General features: G+C 41.5%; 1 protein-coding gene across 2 annotated transcripts in view; it reads left to right on the top strand.

Moving 5' to 3' along the window:
- The window catches only part of LOC121299452 (copine-5), a 128,927-nt gene that overhangs the window by 21,575 nt on the left and 93,436 nt on the right, over nucleotides 1-13,916 (top strand). For both annotated transcript variants that reach the window (XM_041227152.1, XM_041227150.1), the window contains exons 2-3: nucleotides 913-953; nucleotides 1,842-1,888. In XM_041227152.1, the coding sequence (XP_041083086.1) occupies nucleotides 913-953; nucleotides 1,842-1,888 (88 nt within the window). The remainder of the gene's footprint in view (nucleotides 1-912; nucleotides 954-1,841; nucleotides 1,889-13,916) is intronic.

Raw genomic sequence — 13,916 nt, 5'->3', positions numbered from 1 at the left:
AGCACCCTTTATCTTGCATTATAAAGAAGACCAACAATGTGATGTTGGCTTGGTTCTCTCATGATATGCCCCTTCTGACAGTTTCATAAAACTTTTCTTTCAACCCTTTTGTGCAGTCAATGGATTCCAAGTCTGTTATTTAAACAATGTAAAATGTGTACAGAGTGTACAAAGAATAAAGACAGTAACTTGTCCTGGTGCCTGCACTCTGTGGAGACTAGTGCAAGTTCCTGGAGCTTGGTGCATTGTGGAGCCAGTAGTCTCTTAACTGAGAGTTGCATGCATACTTACAGTATACTGGTACTTGCACAGCAAGTGAGTAAATAAAAATACAGGAGCAGTCTTTTTGTGCAAAACAAGGTGTATAATAATGGACCGGCATATCCTTGAATCAGTAAGTAGGTGTACCATTGCAATTCAATACAAAAACACACTTTTCAGATGCTCAGCGTTAGTTTATAGTATCTATAACCTTTATAGAAAGTCTAGAGAGCTCCTATCATTGGGAAAGCATCTTGTGACAATGCTTGCACCCCCCTTCTCTGAGGCTAACAAGACTTTGATACAGCACTTATGCATGGTGCCCTCAGTTACAACACTTAAGCATGGTGCTTTCCAACTATTTTAATAAATGCTTTATTGCAGCTGTCATTTCAGAGATGGAAGATGTCTGCTTAGTAATGTTTTTTTCTTCTCTCCTATATCTTGTTGCTGTGACCAGCTGGAAGAAATGGTTAAACTCAGTCTAGCAGTTTGTCAGTGACAATTCAGCATGGATTATATTCTATTTGGGCTTTCTAACCTAAACAATATAGTATGAAAGTACTGGCTGTTTCTCACACAAGTGTGTTAGCACAGAATTGAATTTGTATTTTAAAAAAGTTTTTTTTTTTTTTTTTTTGTCTTTTCCAGGAATCTACTAGATAAAGATACATTCTCCAAATCAGATCCACGTGAGTATTACTATTAATTTTACTATTATTACTATTATTATTATTATTAGTAGTAGAAGTAGTAAATCCCATATGATATTGAATTGTAGCAGTTTAATAAAAGTGACAATGTTGTCTTACTTTATTATATTTAACTTTGATTGATCAATAACCCATTATAATTGTTAACTATTGTGGTGGAAACACATGGAATATTGCAGCAATAACTGAGAGTTTCATGCTTTTCAATTGAAAATCGCAAACACAAGGCTGCCACAGGTCACCAGAACTTTCTTGCAGCTTCTTTACAATACTGTCCCTGATACAAAGTCCCAGGTGACATAAGGTTTTGAAACCTGCATCCGCAGAGCCTTTCACTCACACAGCACAGTGCAGCGCTGCAGTGACTTGAATAGAGATCTGCACACTAGAATACCCAGCCCTTTAGAGATATGCTTGTGAGTCCATCAGCAACTTCCAACCACTGCAAAGCACAACGGCAGCTGAAAAGGAACATGACATTGCAGACCTCTCTTTTCTTCCTTCTTCCATTTGACCTTAACACACTGCTGGGTGGTTTTTCCCCTCCCCTCTGCCCTTTCACCCCTCTGGGTGTACGCTAGCCTTTGGGACTGTCTTTAAGACATACAAAGTGATCCTTTCATTTGAAAGCGATGCATGGCTTTAGAGCCAGTACTCTCATACCATTTAATGGATTGATTTACCATTTAACTGTCCTCTTGTATACTGCATATTAGATGCTCTACATTTTTCTCTCTGCGTTTCTATTACAGCCTCCCTTGCAGGGCAGAAGCAAAAACAAGAGCACAGCGAGCCTTCTACTGGCGCTTGTAGGCTTTTCTGTCTCCCCATTGGCCATTAACCATTTCTCCCTTTTGTTTTTCACAGTCTGCGTCCTGTACATTCAAGGAGTTGAAACCAAGCAGTGGAGAGAGGTAAGAAAAGAAAACAGATTCAACCAGTCCTCCCCTGATGAGCAGTACCTGGGGGAATCTGCTTTGTAATTTTAGTATTAGGATGTGTTGTAAATAAGGCTTCCATTTTGTGCATTTCCAGATTTCTACTTTTAGTGCATTTCTAGATTTCCGTGACCAGATCATAGCCTTAGTTGTAAACAATCAAAAAGGAATCTGTGCATGTGCTGTAGAGTAATAATAACAACAACAGCTACAGCATTGCAGTGCTAAAGAGACAGTACCTCCAATTACATGGTAATTACAGCGTAATAGCGATGCATAGTTACAATGCTACAACATGTTTAATTGCAAAGTAAAAAATATTTTTTGTTGCTGGAGTCTTGTAAATTCCTAGAAAATAGCCTTACACAAACGTTTTTACAGTAATCGTCAAAACTTTTAATAACGCAATAAACTACATTTATATGATGAGTGAAATATGGATCTTAATGATATGTGATGAGATGTTGCTGCTCCCCGTGCTGTTCCCATGTAATCGATATTTACAGTACATCCCATGCATGTCTGTTTATTGCAATACTTTCACTGTGCTTTGTGACATGCTGGTATGTTTTCTTACCCTATTATTCCACAGTAAAATGAAATCTTAATTTCTGATTGTCTGGGGGCAGCTATCCTTCCTTAATGTCAGCCTCTCCACTATCAGCAAACTAAATTATGGGCACTGGTACCTCGAAGGGAGAGGCCAAAGGCCAAAGATGTAATTAAAAGATGTATAATGTAGTATTTGTTGTCTAAGTTTTAATAAATATTGTTCTATATCTCATGAGTTTTCTTGTCTGAAGTATGATGTTTTCGACAGTGCAGTCCTCCTTACGTTAGCATTCCATGCACTCAGCTAGCTTTTTGACCACCAGTTCAATGGACATTACCCTTCGATAGCATCACAGCAGTGGGGGTGAATTAAAACTGCTTGCAGCACAGTGCATAAGTGGCAATCCATGGCCAGTGACAGATTGAAATGTGTATTCACCCTCTGCTGAGCACAGAAAATAATGAATAAACATGTTGCGGCTCCCTTTAAATAGAGTTTGTGCTTGTTTTTCAGTTAAGATCAAACCTCTGGTATGTGCAAAGATACAAATAGCCTCCTCCATGCAGAGCATGACAGGATTTTTAACATGCTCGCTCGTTTCTGAGTTCCTACTACCCCCTTAATGCTATCACTGAAACCGAATCTCTTCCTGTTAGCATCTGCCTGTGCCCACTCCAACACAGTTTCCTTCTGCTGTTTGGATATTGTGCCGCCTAGATAAGATTTGTCTTGTGTGACTGTTTGTTATTCTGCATGGTAAAAAAAAAAACTACAAAGTTTATTTTCTCAACTTCAAGTTGAAATCTTTTTTCACTGCAAGGCTTAGTCTGCTAACTGCTCCAGAAAGAAGGTGGTGTTTAAACTAAACTAGCAACATGGAATACATTACTGAGTTGCTGCTGAATCACTGGCATCCTTTAAGACCAGGCTTTGGGATCAATCAGCTACGAGATACCGGACAAGCCGTGATTGCCTCCTCTGATTCGTAAATGTTGCTATGTGCAGTCTGGTCTTTTATTTAGCCAATATGGCCCTTTATGCAAAAAAGTTTATAGCCATGGGCTGTATTAAATTGGAGTGCCCTGGTTTGAATTCCAGGGCACTGCAGATCTAGTTAAAAAGAAAGAGAAAAAAGGCATTTGTTGATAAGCACCCCTTTTCTTTTGAAGCCATTGAAAAAAACGTTGAAAAAGTTGAAACATTTGTCATTGAATTGTAATTCCTTTTAATATTTCTTAATTCAGCATTATTGGTCGTTTAATAGTTACAGAGAATGAAAGAAGTAGAGGAGAGAGGGAAAAAATGCAGGTCGCCTCTCAGAAACATCCTTTCCACAGGGAAAAGCTGTAGATCACCTCTCAGAAACATCCTTTCCACAGGGAAAAGCTGCAGATCACCTGTCAGAAACATCCTTTCCACAGGGAAAAGTTGCAGATCACCTCTCAGAAACATCCTTTCCACAGGGAAAAGCTACAGATCACCTCTCAGAAACATCCTTTCCACAGGGAAAAGCTGCAGATCACCTCTCAGAAACATCCTTTCCACAGGGAAAAGCTGCAGATCACCTCTCAGAAACATCCTTTCCACAGGGAAAAGCTGCAGATCACCTCTCAGAAACATCCTTTCCACAGGGAAAAGCTGCAGATCACCTGTCAGAAACATCCTTTCCACAGGGAAAAGCTGCAGATCACCTCTCAGAAACATCCTTTCCACAGGGAAAAGCTGCAGATCACCTGTCAGAAACATCCTTTCCACAGGGAAAAGCTGCAGATCACCTCTCAGAAACATCCTTTCCACAGGGAAAAGCTGCAGATCACCTCTCAAAAACATCCTTTCCACAGGGAAAAGCTGCAGATCACCTCTCAGAAACATCCTTTCCACAGGGAAAAGCTGCAGATCACCTGTCAGAAACATCCTTTCCACAGGGAAAAGCTGCAGATCACCTCTCAGAAACATCCTTTCCACAGGGAAAAACTGCAGATCACCTGTCAGAAACATCCTTTCCACAGGGAAAAACTGCAGATCACCTCTCAGAAACATCCTTTCCACAGGGAAAAACTGCAGATCACCTGTCAGAAACATCCTTTCCACAGGGAAAAGCTGCAGATCACTTCTCAGAAACATCCTTTCCACAGGGAAAAGCTGCAGGTCACCTCTCAGAAGCATCCTTTCCACAGGGAAAAGCTGCAGATCACTTCTCAGAAACATCCTTTCCACAGGTGAAAGCTGCAGATCACTTCTCAGAAACATCCTTTCCACAGGGAAAAGCTGCAGATCACCTCTCAGAAACATCCTTTCCACAGGGAAAAGCTGCAGATCACTTCTCAGAAACATCCTTTCCACAGGTGAAAGCTGCAGATCACTTCTCAGAAACATCCTTTCCACAGGGAAAAGCTGCAGATCGCCTCTCAGAAACATCCTTTCCACAGGGAAAAGCTGCAGATCACCTGTCAGAAACATCCTTTCCACAGGGAAAAGCTGCAGATTGCCTCTCAGAAATATCTTTTCCACAGGGAAAAGCTACCGATCACCTCTCAGAAACATCCTTTCCACAGGGAAAAGCTGCAGATCACCTCTCAGAAACATCCTTTCCACAGGGAAAAGCTACAGATCACCTCTCAGAAACATCCTTTCCACAGGGAAAAGCTGCAGATCATCTCTCAGAAACATCCTTTCCACAGGGAAAAGCTACCGATCACCTCTCAGAAACATCCTTTCCACAGGGAAAAGCTGCAGATCACTTCTCAGAAACATCCTTTCCACAGGGAATAGCTGCAGATCATCTCTCAGAAACATCCTTTCCACAGGGAAAAGCTAGCGATCACCTCTCAGAAACATCCTTTCCACAGGGAAAAACTGCAGATCACTTCTCAGAAGCAGCCGTTCCATCCCTGGCTGCAGGGAAGCTTAATTCTTACAAGCCGTTCATAACATCTAGGAAGGAAAGTATCCAGCAGCACCATTCGGCAGTGACCCATCAGCCTGGCTGCTTCCTTCCTGTTGAAAGACAAGATGTTGGTGGAGCTGTATCAGATCTAACCAGAGAGCAACTGAGGTTTTATTCTGCCTGGCAAACATGATCTATTCCCTCGTTTTATTATCCAGTCACTGAAGGTACTGACATTACTGAAGGAGTCATACTTTGAGTTTCTTTAACAAGCAAATATTTTTTAGATGTGCTTTTGTCGTCTCTGGTGTATAACCCAGCAATGAACTGTGGCAGTTAGAAAATCATTAGAAAAGCTCTCAAAAGCAGGGAGATGAAATCAGCCACAAAGAGATAGACCTGTTCATGTCAATGGGCATTTCCTGCTCATCAACTTACATTAATATGTCAGTAACACTTCAACTAATAAATACTCTCTTTAACTAAATTAATCATGTAACTACAATGTAGCCACATGTGCAGTGACAAATGTGAATAGAATTGTTTGTGTGTTGCTATCTTTTTAGTTCTAAATTTGCATGTAGCTATGTAGGTCAGCGAATGAGATAGCTGAGCAAGCAAGCATGTAACTTGGTGACAGCTAATGCAAAAAAATGCAAAAACAGCGAGCTGTTTTCTGTAAAGACAGAAGAACAAATGCATCAGAGAACAGAAGTTTAAAGCTTTCTTTACAACATGCTGTTTGTTTCAGAATTGTGGAAAATTTTATTAAAGCCTGGTTCATACAGCACTTGTGTTGCAGATGAATGTGATGTGTCAGGAGCAGACAGCTGAAAGCTGTGCAGCTTCAGTATTTTCTGTACAGGATGCACAGCCCCATCATGCCCAGTCCTTTTGACTGCTCAAAGTGGTCTCAGCTGTTGTTCATACTTTCAATACAGACTGCATTACTGATGATTGTGACAAAGTGCCCGCCCCTGTGTATATTATCTGTTATGTTGCGTGTGGTTTGTTAAATGTTGATGTATAGTCATTGGTACACGGGATATAAACGGGTCTGTGTAACACAAGTGTTTAAAATGTATATTTGTATTTAGGCACGGGATTGTACATCACTTCACGTACATTTAAAGTAGTTAATATGTGAGCATGAGGTTGCACATAATTCACGTGCTGGGATTCAAGTGAGTAATTAATTAGTAATTTAATCCCAGCACAACAGTATATATAGATGCACGTTTTCACATACTGGCGGTTGGGTGTTCGGTGAGTGGAGAACGGGATAGGAGACGGAGGTAGAAATAATAATAAGAATAGTAGTCATCGTTAAATAGAAGCTCACCGTGTTTGTTCGTTAGTCCATTGTTTGTTTTGTTTAGTCCGTTTTGTTTGTCTCTTTTATTTTGGCATAGAGTGCCGTGTCCTGTTGTTTTCTGTTTCTTCAACTGTTTTATTTTACAATAAACCGGCACAAGCAAGCGCCATCATCATTTCATTTCACATCATCGCCTTTGTGTATTTCATTCCTTCCTGGTTCTGACGCCGCCCACTTCAGCCATCTTTGTGACATGATATATAACTAGTAACCTATTCTATCACATTAGCATGCAAAATTACAAAGCTTTACAAACCATTAAATTAATGCAATTCAGTCAAGCTTTAACGCCTACAGTTAAGGTAATGAAATACTATAATTAAACATACCATATACCAAACTTTGAAAATCATCAAAGAAAACAATTCAGTACAACTCTGACACATAACAGAACTTTAGGAATCATTAAACTTCAAAAATTCAGTAAAATGTTTCTATATTTTGATACTTGCATAAGGCATTGTAATAATGCAATAAAAGTTCTTAGCTGCTCAATAACATAGAGGGATCTCCAGCCCTTACTGACGAAATAGATGAACAATCAATTTAAGCACACAGTGATCCACCGAAGGTTTTGGTGGTCTGAATAATTCTGTAACTTTCATTTGCCTCATTCTGCTGGTCTTTTTTTTGGCAGCTAAATCTCTTAGCCGTTTTAGCAGCAGATGCTGTGTACTTAATACATCACTTGCAATTCATCACGTGACTACAGGTGTGTTCGGTTGATTAGACAGTACAGTGGATCAAAGCTCGGATAATTTATTCTGCTACACTTCTATTTCAAGAGTTTGACAGTGTCTCCACAGAGATTTGGATCCCAAAGATCTACTGATGCCAGCCTGTGCCAGGTATCTGGGCAACACATCCTAGCTTACTTTGTCTTACCAGTTGATGTGTGAGGACTGCACAGCAGGTGGAGACGTGGAGCATGGCCAATGTTGAGTGCATTTGGGCTTGAAGCTACAGCAATTAACATTACATTTTAATTGGGTTACTTTAGTGGCTTGTGCCACGTCATACAGTTCCAATTAAATGTCTCCTGCTGTCTGTAATTAGCATGCAGAGGGGAGCGCTCACTTTAGACCGGACCGGATTCTTCTCATGATAGGAACTCCCCAAGATCCACACTGATGCATGCTGAAATCAGAGCCCTAAGCATTAGCAAGCGAGCTAGGTCATGCTGCTCTTCCTAAACAAATTGGTTTTCACTGCAATTCCTGTTCTGAGCTGGTTTCAGTAACTGCAGCACTCCAAACAGACACGTTAAGGAAGCAAGAAACAGAGCAAATCAAACTTTCCATTTTTCTGTACTGGAAGTGTCTTTAAAACTGAGCGTTGATAATGAACCGTGCTGCTAATTATAGTCATGCTATGGGTAAACATAGTAATTAGGTGTTGTTTAAATGCACTTGTTTTGGCACCAATCAAGGTGAGAACAACCCCCAAGTCAGGCTTAATGCAGACATGTTCATTTTAATTTCCCTATGTTACTAATCAAAAGGGTTAGTAACATTTCAGTTCTAGGATGGGAAGATGAATCTGTTTATGTTTTTTGTTTGTTTGTTTGTTTTCTGCTGAGAATCTGTTTCTGCCAGCAGACAGGTTAGTTTGGTTTTTTTTTTAGTTTTATTGTTTTTTTTTTTTTTGTTTGCTGTGGTTTTTCCCTCTCTGGTGTAGATAGAGAACTCCCTGGCTGAATCTCTTGAAGAGACTGAAATGAGTATAGGATGGCTGGACAGAAGCTCTCTTTATGGTTATAGCAGAGAGTCAGGCAGTCTGCATCCTGCAGTATAATGAGCTGCAGTCTTTATTGAGGCTTCTGAGAGGAGCCTAAATAAACTGCATCAGATTTGAAAACTGTGAGTTTGAAATTCACCAATCTGAATTTAGGTCCAGAGTACATATATATATATATATATATATATATATATATATATATATATATATATATATATATATATATATAGTAGCTTGCACGGGGGAAGGCAGCAGCAGGGCTGGTGGGTGACGTAATCACACACAAAGACATAAGCCTGATATACGCTCCTTGCAAAGGAGCTGGCTCTTTTGTACAGCGGTATCGGCGCTATGCTTTAGACTCCCGCCAGGGCCCATTGGCCCAAGCACGGGTGATGCGGACACACACCTACGGGAACGGGCCACACTACGCGGATAGCGCCCTTGGTTCTAGCGATGATATTATATATATATATATATTATATATAATATATATATATATATATTAGATAGATCTATATAACTCTCCCGAGATAGAAATATCTTTTACTAAATCAAGATATAATGAGAATTTCTCCCGCATTGAGAGGGCTCTATCGCTATTAGAAAATGATTTATTTCTTTATTTTCTCTTAAAAAAATCTTTAAAACCTATATTTACATTGAACTTCTGATATTTCTCTGGGTAACCTTCCGTTGAGGATGATAGTCCCTAACATAATTACAATAGAAAAACGACACACGTAGTGAAAATTGTATTATTATTATTTAAATTATTATTGTTTGGAAAACATATTTATTTTCTCTTTCTTATTGTAATTTATCTGGACATGTACAATTGTTGAATAGTCCGTGTAGTATTGACTCAAACTCGAAACTTGTTGTTGGAGGCGGGGCATCATTCAAGTGGATTGGCTGGAGCAGAAAGAACCAAGACAGCGTTTGCAGTTTGACTGGCTGGTTTTGAGGGAGGGCGTTGTTTGGATCCAGCCTATGATTGAAGTGTGGACCAATCGTGTCTTTCCTGATGATTTGCTCTCTGGTAGCTGTGAATTGAGCCTTCATTACAATGTCCTGTCACAGACATATGATTTCACTTGTCTCTAGACCAGGGTCAGAAAGCATGTTTAAGTAGCTTTTTATGTAATCAGATTAGCTGTAGATTTGAATGTCTTTATGCACGGATTGATTTAAAATTTAATTCACCATTAAGCACTTCAACACTCCAGTGGGCATCTATGCAAAATAAAAGCCCTGCTAGATCTGGAAGCTGATGTATTTTGCCATACCCCGTAATTGTTGAAACCTTCCTGTGTTGTTTTATGTACTATGTGAATGTCACCTTGGGAGGCGGGGTAGTGCTCTGGGGTGGGGAAAGGGCTGTGTTTGAGTGTGTGGATGGTGCTGACTTGCTGTTGGCATGACTTGCATGGTGCTGACTTGCTGGTGTCTCCAGTTATTCCTGTGCATGTTACATTATTTTCATTTACTTTTGTGGCAAAGAAACTCTATTTGACACTAGTTAAGTGTACATAGTTTATATGCAGAGTACACTCGTCACTAGAGCAGTGCCAATGTCACTCTCCCAGTGTTATTTCCTAACACTTAGCTAGTTAATAAAAGGGTGCTAGTTATACACTGAAAGAGACGTGCAACACTATGCAAGTGTTATTTGTTTAACTTTTTCAAAAGTGTAGCTTATGCACTGTGGAGTCATGTGTACACTGGGAATGTGTTAGATTTGACTCCTGTAGAGTTTATTTAGCCCTGGCCAATCTGCTGTGTGCTACTGCTTTATGAACAAATCCCAGAGTCCTTTCCGTTTTTAAGGTCTTGCAGGCATTTCTCGGCATAAAAGCAGGGGTGAAATTCTCAACAAAAAAAGTAAAGATACTCACATGCACAGCCGGGTGTAAATATTTAAAACTCTGAGACAATTTGAGTGCCAATGAATAAATATGCGTTATGATAATTATTTCTAACAGTTAGCAACCATGTAATTTATGGCGAACACTGACGTGGATTTTTGACTTCAAATTCAAGTGCAGCAATGTTTGTTTTGAATGGTTCGGGTAGTTTCTCTGACACTAAAGAAGATAATTATTACTTCATAATAATGATAATTGCTTCATACCGCTTTTTACACGCTGCGCTGCTAAAGTCTTCTCTCGCTGAGCACTGACACAAAGCGAAATGGGCAGAGATTTGTGTCTCATGAAAAAATGAAATCTGATCAAAATGAAAGCTCAGCCAATCAACACGCAGTGATTATACTGACGTTAATGTTGGCCAATAGCAGCTAACAGAATCAGAAGCAGTGCGAGGAAACAGAATGCAAGCAGCACTAACTGTGCTGAATGAAAGCGCACTTGAGAAACGCTGCACTAGAGGACTGTGTGAGTGGATGGAATGCATCCGCGTTGGATGAAAAGCAGATGAAATAAGTACCAGTACGGAGTACCAGTGAGTACAGTGAGCAGAATTTCACCCCTGCATAAAAGCAATAGAAAAATATTCTCATCATGAAAGGACTGAGGATAATGTTTCAATCCAGAGCTCAGGGTGAGTAGTGCTGTGCTTTAATAAAGCAGTACTCATGAAGAGAGGGTCAGGGGTATCATTTCAGTGTCACAGTGAGTGGTTTGTTAGTTAAGCAGCTGAGCAGTTTCTCTATATGTGAGGTCAGTGGTCAAACCTGATCTTTGACAATCTGGTATCATACACTGACTGTTACATCTCCTCAGTTGAGCTGATTAAACAGTCAAATGCAGCTGTGCTTTATTCTTGTGTTTTCAATAAATAGAGCCGTGAAAATGGACCAATCCCTGGATATTATAAGATGAATGGCAAGCCCAAAATTTCTATACGTTTGTTCATCACTGTGATGAGTCAAAGGGTTTTCGGTCTGTGATTCAGCCTCCCGACAGTAGATGGCATCAAACCAACTCGGGACTTCCCTTACCAAGATCTCGTGACCATGGCAAAAGTCATCTTTTGAGGGGCGGCACCTTGGTGAGGGGCAGAAGTATGAGTATGTAAATTCCAGCCACTGGAGTCAAGTGAAGGATAAGGACACTTGTCAGTTGGGGATTGGTGTTCCTCTGACTACAGAGGCGGGACATTACATACTAAAGGGAACGTACTACTGTGTTCGGGGTTGGTCCGAAAGTAAAATAGGAGGAGTAACGGGTGGAGGGAGAGACTGGTTTGCTGCAGCGGGATTTTTAAAACAAAAAAACACTAACATTTCTTTTGTCTTTTTTTTGTTTATGTATGGGTCACCACGAAGACAATTAAAGACGAGTCATCACGGTTTGTTTTGGATTTCACCCCTGCACTCCTTCCCTCACACCATTTTGTTTTCTTTTGTTATTTAATCATTTTGTTGTGTATAGAGAATAAAAATAAATTATTTTATTTCTGTACACATAAATTACTGTCTGGACATTCCATTTAATACACTCACGCCTCACACGTGGTGTCAGAAGTGAAAATGGATCCAGCTACAGTTTTGACAATGTTTAGGGAGCAGGAGGAGAAGCGAGAGGAGAGAGAGACACGGCACCAGGAACAGCTCGCCCAGTTCTTTGGACAGCTGGTGGAAAAACTATCAATATCAACATCAGAGAGAGCGGTTGCCCGGATGTTTGCAGCTCAGCCTAATCTTCAGAAGATGACCTCGGAAGATGATCCCGAGGCTTTCTTGATTACTTTTGAGAGAGTGGCAGAGGCTGCAGAGTGGCCTAGGGAACACTGGGCCATGAAATTGGCACCCTGCCTGACAGGGGAAGCTCAGGCAGCGTATCGAGCCCTGACGGCCACGAATGCAGGGGACTATGTTAAAGTTAAAGAAGCCATTCTCTCACGCCTCGGGATCACGGAGGAAACATACCGGCGCCGTTTTCGGGAATACCAGCTGTCCAAGGGGATGCGGCCCCGGGTTGCGGGACAATATCTTTTAGATCAGTGCACCCGGTGGCTGCGGCCAGAAGAACATACACCCCAAGAACTGGTGCAGAAAATAGTTATAGAACAGTTTGCGTCTATACTACCGCCAGGGAATCGAGAGTGGATTAAGAGGAATCGACCTACCACTCTCGAGGATGCCATCCTCCTGGCGGAGGCCTACGAAGACGCAAACGAAGGCGCCGGGTCAGACCCCACTCCTGCCCCTAAACTAACTCGGACCAACCAACCAATGAAGCCCAGAGGGGGTAACCAGACCTTCAGACCATGGAGGTCGAGGTTAGCCCCATCCTGGGCGAGAGAGAATCCCCCTAACCTGCCGGTCGCGGACTCGCAGGACAGATTAACTCCGTTGATGCCTCCTAACCAAGTGTGCTACCAATGTAATGAGCCTGGACACATTGCCAGGAATTGTCCAGTAATAAAGGTGGACCTGGCGACAAGATCCTGGTCAGCAGTAACAGGTAGGAACACTGGGGAATGTCGGGAGGGCCCTTATCAGTTAAGAGTACAGGTCGGGGGAAAGAGTACTTACGCATTTGCGGACTCTGGGTGTGCACAAACATTGATTCGGCAAGCTCTCTTGGATGGGGTAGCCTGGGAGCCACAGGGTAAAGTGGCTATCTCCTGTATTCATGGAGAAACTCGGGTTTATCCCACCACTAAAGTTAGACTTATTGTAGGTGATTATTCAGCTTGCGTTAAAGTGGCTGTAGCGCAATGTTTACCATACCCTGTTCTCCTGGGAAGAGACTGGCCGTTTTTTGATCGTATTTTAGGTCGGGAAATGGTCTTAGTTTCTACCAGGGGACAATTAAAGCAACAGGAGAAAACAATTGGCGAGATTTTTCCGTTGCAATCCGACCTGTTTAACCCTAAAATCCGCCCAAGAAAAACAAAAAGAGAGCGTCGGGTGGAAAAATATGAGGGAACTCTGAGACGACAAGGGGAGGGGTCTGACACAAAAGTAAACCAATCGCTTAAACGGCAAGGAAAGGGAGTAGGTATTCAGTGTAACCGGGGCTGCGAGGTTACTGAGGTGGAAGGTCATGTAATAAAAGACACTCCTCTCTGTGTACCTAACCATTGGGACCGAGATATTGACTTGGGATATGAACAACAAAATGATCCCACGTTACAGTATGCTTGGAAACAGGTTAGATATATCGAGGGGAAGGATATGCAGGAAGGACAACCGGTGGTATTTCCGCATTTTTCTGTATCTGGGCACTTATTATATAGAATAACCCGGGCTCCCGGGACGGGACAGCTCGTAAAACAGTTATTGGTTCCTAGGCCTTTTCAGTCAGAAGTCATGAGATTGGCGCATGACATTCCATTTTCAGGTCATTTGGGAACTGAAAAGACTCAGGAACGAATTCTGGCCCGGTTTTTTTGGCCTGGGGTTTATGGTCTGGTGCGGAAGTATGTATCGGAGTGTCCTGAATGTCAATTAGCTGCCCCTAAGTCAGTTCGCCCCGCACCT

This window comes from Polyodon spathula, chromosome 25 (genome assembly GCF_017654505.1).
Source record: "Polyodon spathula isolate WHYD16114869_AA chromosome 25, ASM1765450v1, whole genome shotgun sequence".
NCBI lineage: Eukaryota > Metazoa > Chordata > Actinopteri > Acipenseriformes > Polyodontidae > Polyodon > Polyodon spathula.
The sequence above is the reverse complement of the archived record's forward strand: the minus strand, read 5'-3'. Positions and strand labels throughout refer to the sequence as shown.